The sequence below is a fragment of the Malus sylvestris genome, chromosome 10, assembly GCF_916048215.2.
Source record: "Malus sylvestris chromosome 10, drMalSylv7.2, whole genome shotgun sequence".
NCBI classification, from domain to species: domain Eukaryota; kingdom Viridiplantae; phylum Streptophyta; class Magnoliopsida; order Rosales; family Rosaceae; genus Malus; species Malus sylvestris.
In genome coordinates, this window is record NC_062269.1 from 559027 (window position 1) to 577746 (window position 18720).

The 18720-nt window shown below is 36.1% G+C and overlaps 1 protein-coding gene across 1 annotated transcript; it reads left to right on the top strand.

The window, feature by feature from the left end:
* Positions 1-1590: 1590 nt before the first annotated feature.
* LOC126586626 (dynamin-2A-like) lies at positions 1591-12990 on the top strand. Its single transcript, XM_050251533.1, has 22 exons — positions 1591-2064; positions 2782-2832; positions 2924-3044; positions 3301-3390; positions 3491-3552; positions 3666-3783; positions 4056-4392; positions 5062-5209; positions 5787-5888; positions 5970-6089; positions 6512-6595; positions 6713-6840; positions 7169-7253; positions 7406-7550; positions 8314-8390; positions 9407-9463; positions 10026-10170; positions 10272-10429; positions 11216-11329; positions 11412-11479; positions 11623-11798; positions 12289-12990. The coding sequence occupies exons 1-22, from the start codon at positions 1921-1923 to the stop codon at positions 12537-12539; spliced, it is 2781 nt and encodes a 926-aa protein (XP_050107490.1). The 5' UTR covers positions 1591-1920; the 3' UTR covers positions 12540-12990.
* Positions 12991-18720: the final 5730 nt, after the last annotated feature.

Genomic DNA, 18720 nt, shown 5'->3' on the forward strand with positions numbered 1-18720 from the left:
GATTGATTGAGTATTTTTCAGAGATTGAATTGATTTATCATCCTCCGAGTGTGTTTTGATCGTTGAGGATAAGATCTGTTAGATTTGAGGTTAAATGTGTGGAATTTAAATATATGGATAGATTATGATTCTCATATTTGTTTCCCCATTATTTGGATTATCCAATTTTTGGTAAAAGTGGGTTTTTAATTCAATTTCTCTACTATGGTCTACTCACTGCGACTGGAGGGTGAGCCCACGCTGGGGTTGTGGAGGGGGTGGAGCTGTGGAGGAAGACGAGGAGGAGGTGGAGGGGTGGAGCCGTGGAGCTGTGGAGGAAGATGAAGGGTTGTGGGTGTGTGTGTCGCGGAAGGCGAAGGCGTTCTGGGAAGGATGGAGGTGCAGAGGGACCTGGGGAAGGATGGATGAGCAGAGGTCCACAGGGGAAGGATGTGTAGAGGTGCAGAGGTGCAGAGGTGCAGAGGGAAAAGGGAGGGGGATCGGGGTGGGGAAGAGAGAATCTGGGGAATTTTTTTTAAAATTTATATATAACTTTTATTTAATTAATTATTTTAATAGTTTAATTTTTTTATATTTTTTTAATGACACGTGGCACCCAGTCATTGTCCGCGTGTGCGCCACGTCATCATTTAACGGCAGAGTTAACAGTTTGACTAACGGATGTATGAGACTGTCCCAAAATTTACACTTTAAGTATGAGTCTGGGACGAAAAAAAATTGATGTACTAAATGTTGAAAACCACGAAACATGAGGGTAGTAAACAATATTTTACCCTTAAGTTTAATACAAAAACTATCACTTAGTAATCTAGTGATATTCCTCTTTGTTTGTAAGTGAGATGTCGTATGTTCGAATCTCATCAAAAATGAATTTGAACAATTATTATGGCTAGTTCATTGTGAAGTTTAGTCCACTCCTCCATCAATTTAGTGTAGATATTATCGTTCGTTAAAAAGAAAAGTTTAATACAAAGACTAAAACACGTAATTTTAGGGAATTGTAGACAAATCTCATTTTGCACTCCAAACTTTCTATAATTAGAAAGAAAAATACACTTAAGAAAAGTGTGAAATGAGATTTTTGGAGTGTTAATAACAGTTTCATAATTTTATCATATTTTAAGTTTTTTAAAGAAACAAGTTATGTGATAATTGATGTGTAATCTATATATATAATTGTAATTAATGTCATAAGTACATCTGACGTGATAATGTGGTCACAAATAAGATTAAGATACCTATTACTCAAAATTCCTTTTAAAAAGGGAAATTGAAAAGAGAGGGCTTGAAATTTGAGGGGAAAAAAGAAACAACAGAGAGAAAATAGTGGAAGCAAAATCATATTAGAAAAAAAGTTTTTTTTTATTTTTTTAACAAATGATATTATCTTTAGTTTACTAAGGAGAGACTAAAGAGGGTGAACTTAGCCTTATAATGAGTTAGCAATAATATATTCAAACTCGTCTTCATCAAGAATCGAACCTAAAACCCCTAATTTATAAGAAAAAAAGTTTTAAAAATTGAAAAAATTAAAAGGGAACGGGTACCCAGCCCCACCCAGCTACAAACATTCAAAATAAAAGAAAGAGGAGAGAGAGAATGGCGAGAGGAGTCTGAGATTTCAAAACGCAAGAGAGAGAAAGTTGGAAGAAAGAAATAGATAGAGAGACAGAGTCTAGAGAGAGAAAGCGAGCTTCTCCCACATTTCCTCTTTCTTTGTCTTCCTTCGCTCGCAGTTTCTTTCTGAATCCCCCAATTTCAGTTTCCCTCAGGTGGAAACCAACGATAGAGAGAGCGAAGAGAGACACACCCACACCAGACGAGATCGATCGTTTTGGTTCCCGAATTCCCAATTCCTAGGGTTTGAATCAGATCCGTCGGTCTCCCCCTCAGATCTTTGATCCTCAATCCTCTGCTGCGATGGAGGCGATCGAGGAGTTGTTGCAGCTATCAGACTCGATGCGGCAAGGCGCCGCTATACTTGCCGACGAAGATGTTGACGAGAACACAACCTCCTCTCGCAGGGTTTCCAGTTTCCTTAACGTCGTCGCTCTCGGCAATGTTGTAAGTCAACCAATCCTCTTTCGATTCCATTCTTTCGCAGTTTGATCTCTTTGAATCGGCTTGCTCTGACGCAATCGGAGATCTTTGAATCTACGTAGGGTGTTTTGATCTTCTTAATTCGTATTTCTTATTTGATGTGGGTTAGCCTGAATACTCTGTTTGTTTGTCTCGCTAACTGATAACTGGAAACCATGTCTCCCAGAAGACAGGATATATTGAATCTGATATTGAAATGGTCAATGGAGTTTGATTTGAAGAATGACCACCAAACACGATAATGATATTAAATTTTCGGGCAGTTCTTGGCAATCTGCATCTACTTTGCGTCCATGACTCGCCTTACTTTGTTGCACTGCATTAACTGAAGAAAGTTACGTTCAGCAGTTTTCACTGCTGCTGCTATTGTAATTTGTTACAGTTTCCTTATGAATAGGGAATAAACTCTCTGTTATTTGACTTGTTCTCTTGCTGTGCTTATAGTGTGCATTGTCATGCGTGTGTGGATATGTGCATTCTGCATGTGTGTCTGCATACGATTTTATTTCCATGGCTTATAAGCTACGATAACAGCTTGAAGATGAATTTACATTTTGAAAAACAGTATGTTTGAATATCATTGTTCTTTATGTTTGGAATTAATCTTCTACTTGTCCATACGGAGCTCACTATCTGGAGATCCTGATATATTTTTCTTTTTCTCATGGTTGTTATTGTCAGGGTGCGGGTAAATCAGCAGTTTTGAACAGTTTGATTGGACATCCTGTTTTGGTAAGTAGGATATAATAGATAAGTTTTGCGTGGTATGTGACAAAATAAAAGCTCTATTTTATTCTAAAGTATGTTTCTCTTCTCCTTCCAGCCAACCGGTGAAAATGGTGCTACTCGAGCTCCCATTAGCATTGATTTGCAGAGGGATGGTTCTTTGAGCAGCAAATCTATTATACTGCAGATTGACAATAAATCTCAACAAGTTTCTGCAAGTCAGTAACTACATTTTTGTGTTCTTACATTAGTTCAAATTCATGTTTAACTGTTGCTTGTTTTTGGATATCTTTGGTCAACATTAGGAATCCCCTTTTGAATGGCCTCTTAACTCATGCAGGGCTTATACTCAGTTGAAGCCTATGTGATATTAGGAATACCTCATGATGTATTGGATGCATAATGTGTCATAACCATGATAATCTCATTCTTATTCTGTCAACTTTAAACTTTAATGTGCTTGTTGTTCTGCAGGTGCTTTACGGCATTCACTGCAAGGTAGGCTGGGTAACGCTACAGGAAAAACCCGAGATGAAATTAATTTGAAACTACGGACAAGTACAGGTTAGTTCAATTAATACCTAGCTTCCAGTCTCTTCACTCAGTAATTAATGATACGTGGTTGGTTGAAATTTAATGGTTACTAACATGATTTTTATTGCAGCCCCACCCCTCAAATTGATTGATTTACCTGGGCTTGATCAACGGATTATGGATGAGTCTATGGTATGTAATTGTTTGCAGTTTTAGACCGTTAGTTGCACTAGGACTTTTGTTTAGGATTACTTGATACTGAATTTAAACTTGGTACTGAAAATGAAATTGTTTAACTTTTGTAGATTGGTGAATATGCTGAGCACAATGATTCAATTTTGCTTGTTATAATACCTGCATCTCAAGCACCTGAAGTTGCTTCATCTCGAGCCCTCAGAGTTGTCAAGGAGTACGATGCAGATGGTAAAAACATTGCTATTTAGTTTGTAAGACCCTTTTTCCCTACTCTAGGGAGTGGGTTGCTGAAATGTTGCTTTTATTCTTTGATCTCTAAATGTTTTAATAATTATCAGGTCCTGTTGGTAATGCTGCATGTTAGAGTTCCTGTACATTAATTGAACCCCCTCCAATATCATTCCTTCAACCCCAACCACCCCCACCCCGAACAAATTATTTTATTATGTTCTGTTTTGTTGTTTGAAGTGATTGAACAGACGATCAAATGTGGATTACAGGTACCAGAACCGTTGGTGTTATTAGCAAGATAGACCAAGCTGCTTCAGATCAGAAAGCACTTGCTGCAGTCCAGGCACTTCTGTTAAATCAAGGGCCATCAAGGGCATCTGATATTCCTTGGGTTGCTTTGATAGGTCAATCGGTTTCAATAGCTTCTGCACAGTCTGGAGGTTCTGAAAGTTCCCTAGAAACTGCCTGGAGGGCTGAAAGTGAAAGTCTGAAGTCTATTTTGACCGGAGCTCCTCAAAGTAAGCTAGGCAGAATAGCCTTGGTGGATGCTCTGGCACAGCAGATTCGTAGCCGTATGAAAGTTAGACTTCCAAACCTCCTTTCTGGGTAATTTTTCTCGAATTCTGTTTATCTTGTTTTATAATATTCTTATACATATCTCATATTATTCAAAACACACAACTTTAGGATATGTTTGGTCCATTTCACAAAATGGTCTCTTCTGAACTGGCTGTTGTCGAAGTATCAGAGACTTGAACCTAGCTTCCACAAGAAGAAAAATCCCTGGCATCTTTAAAAATGAAGAAAAACTTAGCCCACCTACCAATTGCCACCCGTTCCCCTCTCTGTCCACTTCCAGGGAGATGGGCCCAGTCATTATCATATCATACCTCCTATTATTTCACTGTGTGTAGATTTTTTGCTGCTGTTTGGTCAGGGTTATTTTCTTCTTGTTACCTCGCTCTCTTTTTTGGGATATATCCGGAGTTGTGGATCCGTTTTTCTACTGATCGACTCCCTCCCAGATGCTTTGTGGGGATATTTTCTAGTACCTTTACTAATTATGAGATCTCACTTGGCCATTCCACTTGCATTGACCTAATAAAATTAGCTCAATCAACACTTTAATATATCTGTAAGTGTAGGACATGAAAACCTACTGATCAAACTACTACCTTGAATAATATCGTTCCCTGCTTCAACTGTGGTAATTTCTTTTCCTTCCATATTAATTCGTCAGTTTCAACTTAATAGTTCTTGTTACTCTTTTTCCAGGTTACAGGGGAAGTCTCAAATAGTTCAGGATGAATTAGTGAAGCTTGGTGCGTCTATGGTGCAGAGTGCTGAGGGCACCAGATCTCTAGCTTTGGAGCTTTGCCGTGAGTTTGAGGATAAGTTTCTCCAACACATTACATCTGGTGAGGTGAGTTCTTTTAGTTAAATGGTTGACTTGTGCATGCCAAGTATTTTTGTGATATATACCTTTTTATTTCCTTCAAATTATTGATTACAAAAAATTAAAAAAAGGAATTAAATAGTTCATAACCCCCTATAAGAAAGGTAGATGAATGGCAACAAGATAAAATTCCTCTGAAGCTAAAGCCCCACCTTAAAAGTGTGTATTTATTTTAAAATCTTGTCTGATCATTGTCGGACTTTGAGACCTTCTTGAAGGTAGGCTTCAAATCTCATAATTTACTCCTTTCTTTGGGTTTATAGATGCAGTCCCTATCAGTTGGTCATTCAATTTGTTTTTTTTTTTTTCCATTGAAATGGATCATAAATTCCATTAGGTTCAATTTTTTTTTTTCAGGTTAAACTGGTCTGTTTGTTAATACTTTAGGTGGTTTATCACATTTCATTACGAATTTGTGAGTAGTTGAATCTTTTAGGGTATATAGAACTTTTTAGTTTCCTATTATGAAATAGAATGTTTCTGGTTTATGAAATAGAATGTTTCTGGATTATTAGTTCATGTGGTTTTAAAACTTTTTATGCAGGGTTCTGGATGGAAAATTGTTGCAAGTTTTGAAGGAAATTTTCCAAACAGAATAAAACAACTCCCATTAGACCGACATTTTGATATCAATAATGTGAAGAGGGTATGTTTTGTCATGGTCTTGTTTTTCTGAGGTTTAAAGTTTCTTAACTTCACATGACCTTTTGCTATCATTCTATATCAGATTGTGTTGGAAGCAGATGGTTATCAACCATATCTCATATCCCCTGAAAAAGGGTTGAGATCTTTAATAAAGGGGGTCTTAGAGCTTGCAAAAGAACCATCACGTCTTTGTGTGGATGAGGTATCCTAGCTATGTCTCTGCTTCTGCACTCGTTTGAATTCCATGTACCTTTTCTGTTTTCAAGTGTACAGAAGGCTAATCTTTTCCTTCATTCTTTCCTTCGCTTCTTATTGAGTTAATTATAATTTGATTTTCTGTGGCAGGAGCCATTGAAATGATGAAATCTTTTATGTTGACCCCGTTCTTTGTCTTTAAGATTGTATTTACAGTATGCTTTCTGTTGTAGACATCATTCGCTCCAAACTTGGGTTTTTTCTGATATCAAATAATAATGATGACACCTGTCTTTTATAATTTGATATGAATGATTGGAGGGCCTACAACTAAAATCATCCTTCACTGCTGTTTGATCATATGGACAATTGTCTGCCATGTCTCCAGTAAATGATTGATGATGAGTTCTTTGTTGATTGATTAAACAGGTACACCGTGTCCTCGTAGATATAGTTTCTGCTGCTGCAAATGCTACACCAGGTCTTGGAAGATACCCTCCTTTCAAGAGGGAGGTATGCTACCTTAAATATTGTGCAGTCTTTTGGCGTATAGTTCTGTATTTTACACAATGATTAATACAGTGAATAAATTCTGTACTGCTTAATTTCTTTTCATCAATTTCTTTCAAGGTTGTGGCCATTGCAAGTACTGCATTGGATGCCTTTAAGAATGAATCAAAGAAAATGGTGGTTGCACTGGTAGATATGGAGCGTGCTTTTGTGCCTCCTCAACACTTCATCCGCTTGGTGCAAAGAAGGTAGTCTTTATTTTTTTGTTAGACTGTTGATACATAATACCATTTTCAGGCACAAACTGTTTTAAGCTTCTTGCATGTGCGGTCAATTCCTTTTAATTGCAGTGTTATGGCATGTTTAGTAGATTTTTGCATGTGCAGATGGATAATCAAAGTGGACACCCTAATGTCGTACAGTTTTTAAGAGTTCATAGAAAGTCTGGCCGCTCATGTTGGCACACACATCATGTCCCCATGGACTAGTTTATTAAAATTGTTTGTTTTTAGTCAGTATTGTGATGTCTATTTATGCAGCTTGTTATATAATATATTTATTCTTGGTCTATTACAGGATGGAGAGGCAGCGTAGAGAGGAAGAAGTGAAAAATCGATCTTCAAAGAAAGGACAAGACGCAGAGCAAGCAATAATGAATCGGGTATGGGACCGACTCTTTGTATTATGTAAACTGCCATTAATGAAATGAAAATATTAAGTAGACATGAATTTCGTTTACATATAGAGTGCTAATTTCTCAACCTTGAATTATCTAAGCTGCTTGTTCATACTCTCCATTATCCACTTTTTCAGGCAACTAGCCCTCAAACAGGAGGTGAACAAGCTGGTGGTAGCATGAAATCAATGAAGGATAAGGATAAATCTGGTAAGGACGGCAAAGATGTACAGGAGGCAACTGGTTTGAAGACTGCAGGTCCTGATGGCGAAATAACAGCAGGTTTGTATGCAAATGCTTGCACCTGTTGACTTCTTGGAACAGGGTTTGTGTGAAACATTTTTATTTATTAATATCTTTGGGAAACAGTTGGTCTGCTCCTGTCAATTTTTTTCTTGAGTTTTCCTAATTGAATGCCCTTTTAAGTGGTATTTAAAATTTTTCATTTAGCTAAACGCCAATACATACTATATGTAAACAGTTATTTTATTTTGTAACTTAGAATTACCCATGGTAACGTTTCATGGAGGTTTTCTTCTTCTATGCATGTTTTTAGTGCATTGTGCTGAACTTAGAATCCTTGATAAATATTTGGCAATTAGCAGGGCAATTACTTAATTTTTTGTCTAAAGTTTTGCAAAAATGCATGAACATATTATTTCGAGACATTTGAGGGTCACCCAGGAAATGTTGAAACATACATGGCAGGTCTTTTATGCTCAAATTCAATCGCCCGTTTCTTAATTCGTAATTGATGAAAATGATGATATTAACTGTGATAAATTTGAACTTTGAAAATCCCCTGTACTTCAAGATATTGTGTAATTAATCAAGGAAATGTACTGTGTGGTTCTGGTCATGTATTGGTTTTTGCCTTTTCTTTTCAGTAACTTTACATTAGTATGCTAGGTGAAAGAAATGACTAATTTTTACTTTGGACACCATCTTGGGTTGGTTTTAATTGACGGGGGTTTGCTTAACCATGTAGTTCTCTGAAGTTCTATAAATTGCATGTATTAATGCTGGAAGTTTCCAACATCTGCAGGTTTCTTGTATAAAAGAAGTGCCAAAACTAATGGGTGGAGCAAGCGATGGTTTGTTTTGAATGAAAAGACTGGAAAGGTTTGTAAAATTACAATCATATGCCTGATAAATCCAGGCTTATATAACAAAAATGGATTATGGTGTTCCGATGGATATGATGCATCAAATAGACGACATATGCCTTTGTATATTTTGATATGCATGAAGTTTAAGGCAGTGATCATTTTGAGTTTGTTTAAACTATTATTATTTTATTTTGTGGGGTTTGTACCATTTTGGTACATTGTAAATCTTCTGTTTACAATTTCTTGATAAGTTAATTGAGTTTGTTGTAAAAATGCTGAGGTATCATCTTTTAAAAAGCCCCACGCCGGTTTACATCTATTTCAAAGAAATAAAGAACAAAATAAAGTTAGGAGTTAGTTATGCCTCATATCAGTGAAGAAAATAAAAAGAGTTGTGCTTTGTTGGAGTCTTGATCTCCATCAGAAATTTTTATATGCCTTCAAAATTTCTTGTCTCTCTCAAGTCATCAGTACCAAAAGATCTTATTACAACCTTCCTTGTCATCCATTCAATGACCGATTGAATTTGGTGGCACCCAACCAACCTCTGGGGAGAGAAAAGTGAATAACATTCATTCGTGTTGTTTTTTTTTATTCAATTTTTTATTTAGTTTATGTATATATTTTTATTTTTAACATACTACAATTCTTGAAAAGCAACTCACCTCCTTACTGGGAACAGGGAAGGCGTAGTGGTCAAAATAACCATTTTCTTCATCCTACTTTTCTCGTAATGCATACGTTCATGTTTGCCTGATTCTCCTTAGTGATTGCACTTGTTCTGATATGTTCTCAATGCTTTTGTTTTTTATTTTTAAAGTCCAAATAAGGCAGTGTCTTCCTCTATGCTAGCTTGCAGATTATATACATGTCGCAAGATGTTGGAAATGGTGTTTGTTTGCTTCTTACATTATGTATCTTTATTGCACTTCTGAATTCTGGATTGTGAATGTGTGGATGTTATTGAAGCTGCTTTTACACTTGCAAATTGTTGTGTGGATATGTCTTGACCCTTCCTTTATTTCATAGCTTGGCTACACCAAAAAGCAAGAGGAGAGACACTTTCGTGGTGTCATCACTTTGGAGGTATTGGAATCCCTCAATGCCTTGGCTCTTCAAATTTCATATGATTTAGTTATCATACTGCTATCTGTTGTACTTGCATAGGAAGTCCCCTGGAAGGCATATATAGTGTAACCCAATGACTAGAAAGTGGTGTTTTGATGCCAAATTTTTTCTTTTGAATGTGTTTCCATGAGGTTCAATGCTACCATTTTAACTGGGCTTGAGATTAGCATATGCACATGGTTTGAGCTTTAGGAAACCAAGTTAATCCCTGAAAGTATAATAGAAATTCGGAATAGTGAAATCGTATATATAGACCTAAATGCTTGCCGGAGTTAACAATGTGACCAGCATTTATGGTAATGTAAATTTTATCGTCTCTGTAGTCTTCTTATCATATGAGCAATACTGATGCACTTCGCATATCAATTTTGTCATCTTGGTGCATGCACAAAAGCATTATATTGAACATGTCAAAACACCATGTATGTGCATGTTAACAGTAGCCAGCACACCATTCAGTATAACAGTATGGTGCTGCAGTCCAGTTGCGGCAATGACCAAGCGCATGATTGTTTTGCAGGAGTGTAATATTGAAGAGGCTTCAGATGAGGATGAACCACCTCCATCAAAGAGTTCAAAGGACAAAAAGTCAAATGGACCAGAAAAATCACCCAGCCTTGTGTTTAAGATAACTAGTAAAGTTCCATATAAAACTGTTCTGAAAGGTAGATCCCCGTTTTTGGTCGTTGTAGTCGTCTGCCAGTGGCTTCACCCATTCTCTTGCATGAGTTTGTTATCTTAATCCTAAAATCCATTTTTCTTGCAGCACACAGCGCCGTTGTGCTAAAGGCAGAGACTGTGGCAGACAAGCTAGAGTGGATAAATAAGATTGGAAAGGTTATTCAACCTTCTAAAGGACTACCCAGGGGTGCATCAACTGAAGGTGGTCCTACAATGCGACAAAGTCTTTCTGATGGTTCTCTTGTGAGTTGTTGACTTCAATAACTTTTATAATTGTGATATTATGAATGGATGCTTGTGTATGTGTGAATATCCGTTGTGAATTTTGTTATTCTGTTATTTATTCTTTTGGTATCTTCAGAGGCTTACCTATATCTTTGTAGTTGCGATTCCTTATGGCTACGTTTGGGTGGCGGATTTCCAAGTTCCAAGGGATTGGGCTCAAATAGCAAGAAATGGATTGCAAAAAATTAGATACTAGGGATTAGAAAAGCCCTCCATCAGCAATGCAAAGGCATGTAAGAGGGATTTGCAAATGACACCTTCCTGTAGGGGTTTTTTGCTATTCCCTCTCATCTACCTTGTAATGCTCATGGAGGGAGTTTCAAATCCCTCCTATCTAATTTTTTGTGATTCATTCCTTGCTAAATTGACCTCGATTCCTTGGGGCTTGGAAATTTCTCACGCAAACATAGCCTGTGTCAATTTTCCACTGTAATATTGTGCACATAGAAAAATACGGGAATGGGTATGGTATGTGTATTATTCGGCAACTTTGTTAAAAACGTACCTTTACAAAGTTGGCTTTTTTTATTTTTAATTTTCATATTTTAGTTTTTCAATAATATGTTAAAAATACGTAAATTTTATGTGTATTATTAAAAAATAAGCCTAATAACTTGTATTAAATATGAAAAGTACGTGTATCATACGGTGGAGTTCTTAAAAACATGAAACGTGCATTTTATGACCTGTAGCCTTAGCTTTGTATTTCTGAAGCGTCAAGTTGTCTTATCGACCTATTTTTAGGATACAATGACTCGAAGACCTGCTGATCCTGAGGAAGAACTCCGGTGGATGTCTCAAGAAGTTCGGGGTTACGTTGAAGCTGTTTTGAATAGTTTGGCTGCTAATGTCCCTAAGGTAAGCTTGGAAGGTCGGCTTTGTATTTGTCGTGCTTATGATTGGACATTTGGAAAATGCTTTAATGTTATCGGTTGAGCAGGCGGTTGTTCTTTGCCAAGTTGAAAAGGCGAAGGAAGACATGTTAAATCAGCTATATAGCTCTGTCAGGTTAACTTGATATTTTCTTTCCTTTTCATCTATCTATTTATTTTTAAACGTGGACTTGCTAAGCCTTGATAGGCTGCTTTTCTCATGTTATTTGTGTCAAATAGTAATTATGTTTGATAAATGTTTTCATTTTCTGTGGGTAGTGCTCAAAGCACAGCAAAGATTGAAGAGCTGCTTCAAGAGGATCAGAATGTGAAGGGTAGGAGGGAACGCTACCAGAAACAGTCACTACTCCTTTCCAAACTAACACGCCAACTCAGCATTCATGACAACCGAGCAGCTGCTGCATCCAGCTATTCTGGTGGTGGTGGTGCACAGGGTATGCAATAGCAAATGTTATTATTTTGTTTTTGTTTGATTATAAAATGCATAGTGTTATTCACACACCCATTTTTACCTCCCACACACCTTTGTTAATTTTTGGCCATTGATCTTCCATTCATTCGATCAAACGGCTGGAAATTGCGAGGGAGTGTGAGAAGTAAAAATGGGTGTGTGGATAGCTCTATCCTATAAAATTATATAATCTCGAGACTTGCTTATTCTTGAGTAGATGAATATATAAATGATAGAAACTGCTTATAATTGGTAAGGTATTTGGCCAACGTGACCTTTATAATTTTAGATTTCTTTTCTTTACTTCTCACCTGGAAAGAACGGAGAGTATTCGACTGCGAAATTCTTATGCAAATACTTGCCTTTTCTAAGTTTATAACAATGGGGGACCTTAATGTTGATCTAAAGTTTACCTTGGTACTTTGACTTTTATTTACATGGCAATTTATGGAAATTATATGTTAATTTTGCAGAGAGCATCTCAAGATCTTCATCCAGTGGTGCATCAGGTGATGACTGGAGATCCGCCTTTGATGCTGCTGCAAATGGTCCAGTTGACCGTAGTTCTTCATTATCTAGATCTTCGTCTAATGGTCACAGCCGACATTATAGTGATCCAGCACAAAATGGTGATGTGAACTCTGGTCCAAACTCTGGTAGCCGTCGTACTCCAAATCGGTTGCCACCTCCACCGCCAGGTTCTTCAAACAGCAGATACTTTTAGATGTGCGACCAGACTGATATTAATTGATGATTTATATATTCCCTTGCATTCTTGGTGGATGAGGCTGCTCCGCCCTACTTCATGATTTTTCTGGTAGAATATCCATGGGCGAAGAGAGAGGGTGTGTACATAGAAGATTACATTCCTATCAGGTTCTTGCGGCTTTCCCGGGTATCACAAGGATGGATTCAAGGCATACTTGAAAACACTTATCGTGTATTCCTCTATTCAATTTTTCTTTCTGCTCGTAGAATTTTCCTTTTCCTTTTTTTTTTTTTTTTTTTTGTCCATTCATTTTTGGATACTAAAGCTGTATTTGCCTGTCATGATTTTGATTTTTGATACGTATGTTCAAGCTTTGATGGGTTTGTAACATTTGGATCATGATTGTCCTCTAGTGTAGGATGGATCATGGATATGCTAAAGCTCAACGTTATATATTTGGTCTCAAGCGCTTCAGCCTTTCCAGTTTATGATCTTTCTTCCCATAATGTAAGATTGGTCCAATTTATGATATTTGTTGCCACTGTCTCAGACTCTTAAGCGCCTGAGCCGTATGATATTTCAATGCAACTTTTTTTAACCAAGTTTCCGAGTGAAAATCCACAAACTCCCTTGACCATCTCCCGGCTTGTTGAGGGAATCTCCCTCCTAGCAATAGCAATGTGGGATCTTTTATGACAAAGGGTGCCTGTTGGAGGTCTTTTATACTTTTTTGTTCTCTCCTCACTATTAATTTAATCCATCGACTGTCGATTTCTTTACCATTTTTATACTGTTACCCTTTGCCATTATTACTTTTTGTGGTCAATTTTTAGAAGTGTTGCCTATTTTACTAAAGGGACGCGGCACATAGAGAAAAAAAGAGATGAAAAATGGCTTCAAGAGTTCTCTATGTTATTCCATATTTCATGTCTTTATTTATATTAAACATTAAGGAGAGAGAAAATTACTCTCCAAGTTGTATAACTTGTATAAGGAAGGAGGTGGATTGTCTGCCCTCTCATTTCCATATTCTCCCCATCCTCTCCTGTTTGTGTGGTCACGGTTAAGCCACGTCAACATTTTATATTGATTTTTTTTGTAAAAATAATAAAACGAAAAGTAATAGGAATATAAAATATTGACGTGGCTTAACCGTGACCATACAAAACAGCAGAGGATGAGAAGAGTATGGAAATGGGAGGGCAAACAATCCATCTCCAAACAGATCTTCTAGGTCTCATAGAATTCTATACCAAGCCTACTACGGATTTACACAATAATATCACATAAAATATATTCACAACACTACCCTTTGAGTGGAAATACTCAAGTAGAAACATCAGTTCTTTAGGCAAACGCAGAAGCACTTGATGAAATCCTTTCATCTAGTCAACACAATGAGCGAAAGCCGAATGCGAGTCTAAAAAACAAACAGGAGAAAGCATATGTGGTAAAACCACAAAACCTGACTATGTTAAAACCTAAGGTGGGATAAAACTCATAGTGTAAGGGGAAAAGTGAGAAGTTGCACTAAGTTAAAACTAAACGCCTTCAAGATGCAAGTAAAACATGCACCCTTGCACACAAGGGTATGACTAGCTTAGGATAATGCCTCGCTAAAATCTAGTCAGGTAGCAAAAATCCAGTGGGAAAATTGCTTCTAATTTTAAGGAAAAAAGTACATTAAGGTCAAGTGAGTATATTTTTGGATACTCTCCCTGAGTTTGGCATAACTTCCAAGTGAGAACTACAAGCACTGCAAATGAGATAGTTACGCATACTAATTCATTGGATAAGCTTCTAGAAGGTAAACTTCGGCAGTGACTTCGTGAAGAGGTTGGCAAGGTTCTCATGGGATCGAATTGCTTGACTTCAATCTTGTGATGCTTTACTGATGTGATGAGAGTGCAATGTGCTTGGTGTTGACTTTGTTGATGTATCATGTATTGTTGTGGTTGATTCATGTGGCATTGTCTCCATATATTGTCGTTGGGACTCATTGATGGGCGAAAAAATCATATGTACTTCGAATATGCTCAACAAGAGCTTTGAACCATGTCTTTCACGTGTAGCTTTGTGAGGTGCGGTGAGTCTTGGAAAGATTCAAAGATTCACAACTAAGGTCTACACCTGGACCTCCAGAAAGTTGTAGTATCTCTAACGTTAAAGGCATAACCATTTCGGAGTTTGCCTTGTGTAGGTTTGATAAGTAACCAGTGTCAACACAACAAACAAGGCAAGATTCATTACGAGGATCATGGGGGTTCAATTTGCTCGAGATGCATACAAATAAGCCTAAATCCCTAGTACCTTCAAGGGAGCGGAAAAATGTCTTTAGTGCCAATTCAATGGCTAAGTGTAGGCGCAATACTGTAGCTTTACCAGCAGATCAACAACGAAGAAGATGTCTTGTTTAATGCAATGAGTTGTATACATCAAAGCGAAAGTTGAACTTAGATATGGAACTTCGAGTTCCACAAACTCTTCAAGGTCTTATTTGCGTCCAACGCATGGATGATCATGGGTGTACTCAAAAGTAACACTTTTTGGATATGGTTCGACTAATGGACTAAGACACAAACGACTTTTCCCAAGATCATTCATCTCAAATTCCTTTTTCAGGTTCGAGGTAGTTTTCTCAAACTCTTCTAGAGTCTATGCGAGATTCATGTTATTGACATAAGTTGTAACTTTAGCAATTCGGAGTATGACGTTTTAATTTAACACGCCACCATAGTTTATTCATATCCTTGACTGATTAAATAATCACTTAGACATGTATACCACATCCGTCCGAATTGTTTCAATCCGTAAAGTGAACTCCTCAAACGAGTTGAAAGGTGTTCCGTGGTCTAAACAAGTTGAATCAGTTCATGTAACTTTTTGAGAACTTACATGTAAATCTCCATATCAATATTCTCATGGAGAAATGCTATAACCAATTCATATGCTGCAATCAATCACATGACGTTTAAGAGAAACCTTGCGCCATAAGGCGTGTGTTCCATTGCACTATTTCATTTATCTCATTACACTTCATTTCCCACTTATAATACAACATGATTACATTGGGCAACGTAGGAACGACATATCCAAACAAACTTTGATAAGGAACCTAATTCAACCTGGATTGTAATTTTAGTTGGGTCCAAACACACTTTGATAAGGAATCTAATTTCAACCTGTATTATAATTTTAGTTGGTCAATCAGTTCTACGTCATCATTAATCAACGAAATGTAGTTTGATATCGTCGTTTTTCATTTATATTGGTAGCAACCATATAATTGAAACATCATCAATGATAATCTCACTCTAATTTCATATATCGCCCCCAAACTAGTATATTGGACCAAGAATTTCAATTCTCGAGAGTAATCCAGATTAATTTCATGAGATGAAAATAATTGATACAACGATCGAATATGGATTCATTTTGTACCTTATTCTTCCTTTTATAAGGAATTGATCATACAAATCAAGTGATATGTTGCGCGTTAGACCATTGATAGGTTGATTGGTTATCCGTCGGTGTACCAGGCCATCCAATAAGGATGACCAATTGTCCTTTAGGGGTAGCACACCCCTTCGAGATGTTAACTCGATGTCTGTTAAGTATGTCTATTCTTGCAGGCATGTTTGCACTGATATATGATCTCGTCTCTTTAGCTAGTTTAGAGAAATGCTAATGGGGCAACATTCTCAAAGTTAAAATACATCGCACTTGCTAGAACACAAGATCAAGCACTTGAGTACATCCAACAATCCAAGTAAAAAGACAGGTTGACGTCAACTAGCTGTTAGATCGTTTGTTCTATTTTATTTAAAAAAACGTAAAAATAGGTATTAAAAATAGGAGTCTTAATGAAACACTCCTGATATTGTTCACTTTTAATGTTAAAGACACTTTTACTCTAAAAAGTCACTCTTGGTACTATTCACTTACAACACATTTTTGTCATTTTGATTAAAACTCAAAGTTTTCAAGTTATTTTCATTAGTTTTCCTATTAAAAATACGGCTAATTGGTTCCACCTCAACACAAATCTCGCTAATTGGTTTACAACCTTACACGTGTCATATCCGAAATATTTGTTGATATACATCTTAATAAAATTGTCCCATAAAATAATTAGATAAGTGTAATAATAGTTTAATTAATAGAGTAAAACCTCAAGAAAGTAAGTTGGGACCAAACCAATTTTATAACTTTAGGGAGGTAACGCTTGATAGAGATGTAGTTAAAAAAATATTATTTGTTGACGTATATATTTATATCCTTAATGAGTGTTCTATTTTCTGAAAAGGATTCTTGAAATGACAGTATGGAAATACCAAAAGTTTCATGATAAGGAGCTATAAACATGTTGGAGAAGTAAGAAACATTTTGGCTTCAACAAGATGGTGTCAATATTGACGAAATATTACGTACATGCAAACTCAAAAGCACATCAATTCTAAAAACTAAAGCGTTGTTCCAAACAACTTTAAAGAAATATTTTAGTCCATCTTAAACTTTTATTTGTCATATTCCATATCGTTATACCCATTCACAACTATTACTATGCGAATGTGTGTTTCCTTAAGACATGATTATAAAAATTATTTATTACGATGTGAAGTGTGAAGTTTATTCTTATACATAATTGGTACCAAGTTGGGATATGAATTTTTTTATGAATTTAAGGAGGTTATTATTTTATAAAGTATTACTGTATAAATAATACATAATAGTTGATGTGTGAGTTTTGTACCATAATATGCCTCAATATGCTGAAAAGTAATTAAATGTTGAGAGGAACAAAATAGTCTCTGCACCATTGGAGATGACAAATTATAATCCGACACATTCTTTTCAATACTATATTTTTAGTGTGCTATATTTAAGGATGAGGGTTAAATATAGGAAATACCATTGGAGATGACCTGAGTAACTTTACCCACTAACACGGGAAGCTATTGTACTAATTTTGTAATTATATTGGTATGTCTTCGTATGTATTCAATTTGAGGGACATGACACTATATCTCTCTAAATAAGTGTATATATCTTGTCATTAACGAAAAATTTTCGTTTGTCGAATTTTATCCATAATAGTTTTACTTGGATGTTGTCATTATCACTCTAAAAATTCGTAGTGCACTCCTCACAATTGTATTTTTGTTACAAAGTTGAGGAAATTTGAAGTTCATACTAACTTTTTGAAATGTCAAGCAACCTTCGCATTTCCTGCTGAGATCCCAAGTCTCCAAGTTATTTATGTCCAAACATATTTGTGTACACATATTTAGTTGCATATGTGAAAAACAATATTAAGAAGCGTTTTGACTTGTTGTGTAGCTTACAGTTACAACCCACCCAATAGAAAATTCCAAATTCCGTCCCTGGTTGCACCTCTATTTATACGTTAGTAAGCAAAGTGATAATTAAAAATCTGATGTTTGCAAGAATAAAGTAAGAAACTAATCGTCTTACATCATCTCCAACCTTTGGGGATAAAGCTTAAAAATTAAAGCTATAACCCATAAATTGTTTTTCTTCTCCAACTCTTTTTGGCTTAAAATTTTAGCTCAAGATTATTAAATAATATTTTTAGCCTAAATTTTTTTCGGTAACTTTTTTGAAAATAAAATTTAAGTAGATTATCCTAATTTATTTTTATGAACATTATAATCTAAAAATATTTAAATTCCGATAAGTAATAAAAAATCACACAAATAAATAGGTACTTACAAAGTTTAGACGTTAGAATTAATTTTGGGCCGCCAAATATTTTTTTACCACTAGATTTGATCTCATTTGATCATAGCCGTTAGATTATAGTAAAAAATAAAAGGTTTGAAATAAATCAATTTTGTGGGTCCAGAATAATTTAAATCAAACTTATATCCTGAGGAGAATAACCTAAAGATATATTTTCTCCTCAGGGCTTATTTTAGCCCAATAGTTGGAGATGGTTTGGAGTGGTTCTAAAGCTTATATTTTAAGTTTTATCCCATGTGTTGTAAATGGTCTTAGAGATGTAACTTTATGAATCGGAGGAGGATTCTCTCCCCTCCTAATCTCTCTCCCTTTCCCTCCCCTCCTATTTGAATGGTTACGGTTTAGCCACGTTAACATCTTATATTGATTTTTTTTATAGAGACAATAAGACAAAGCAATATATGAGAGGAAGGAAGGGAATGAGATGGAAATA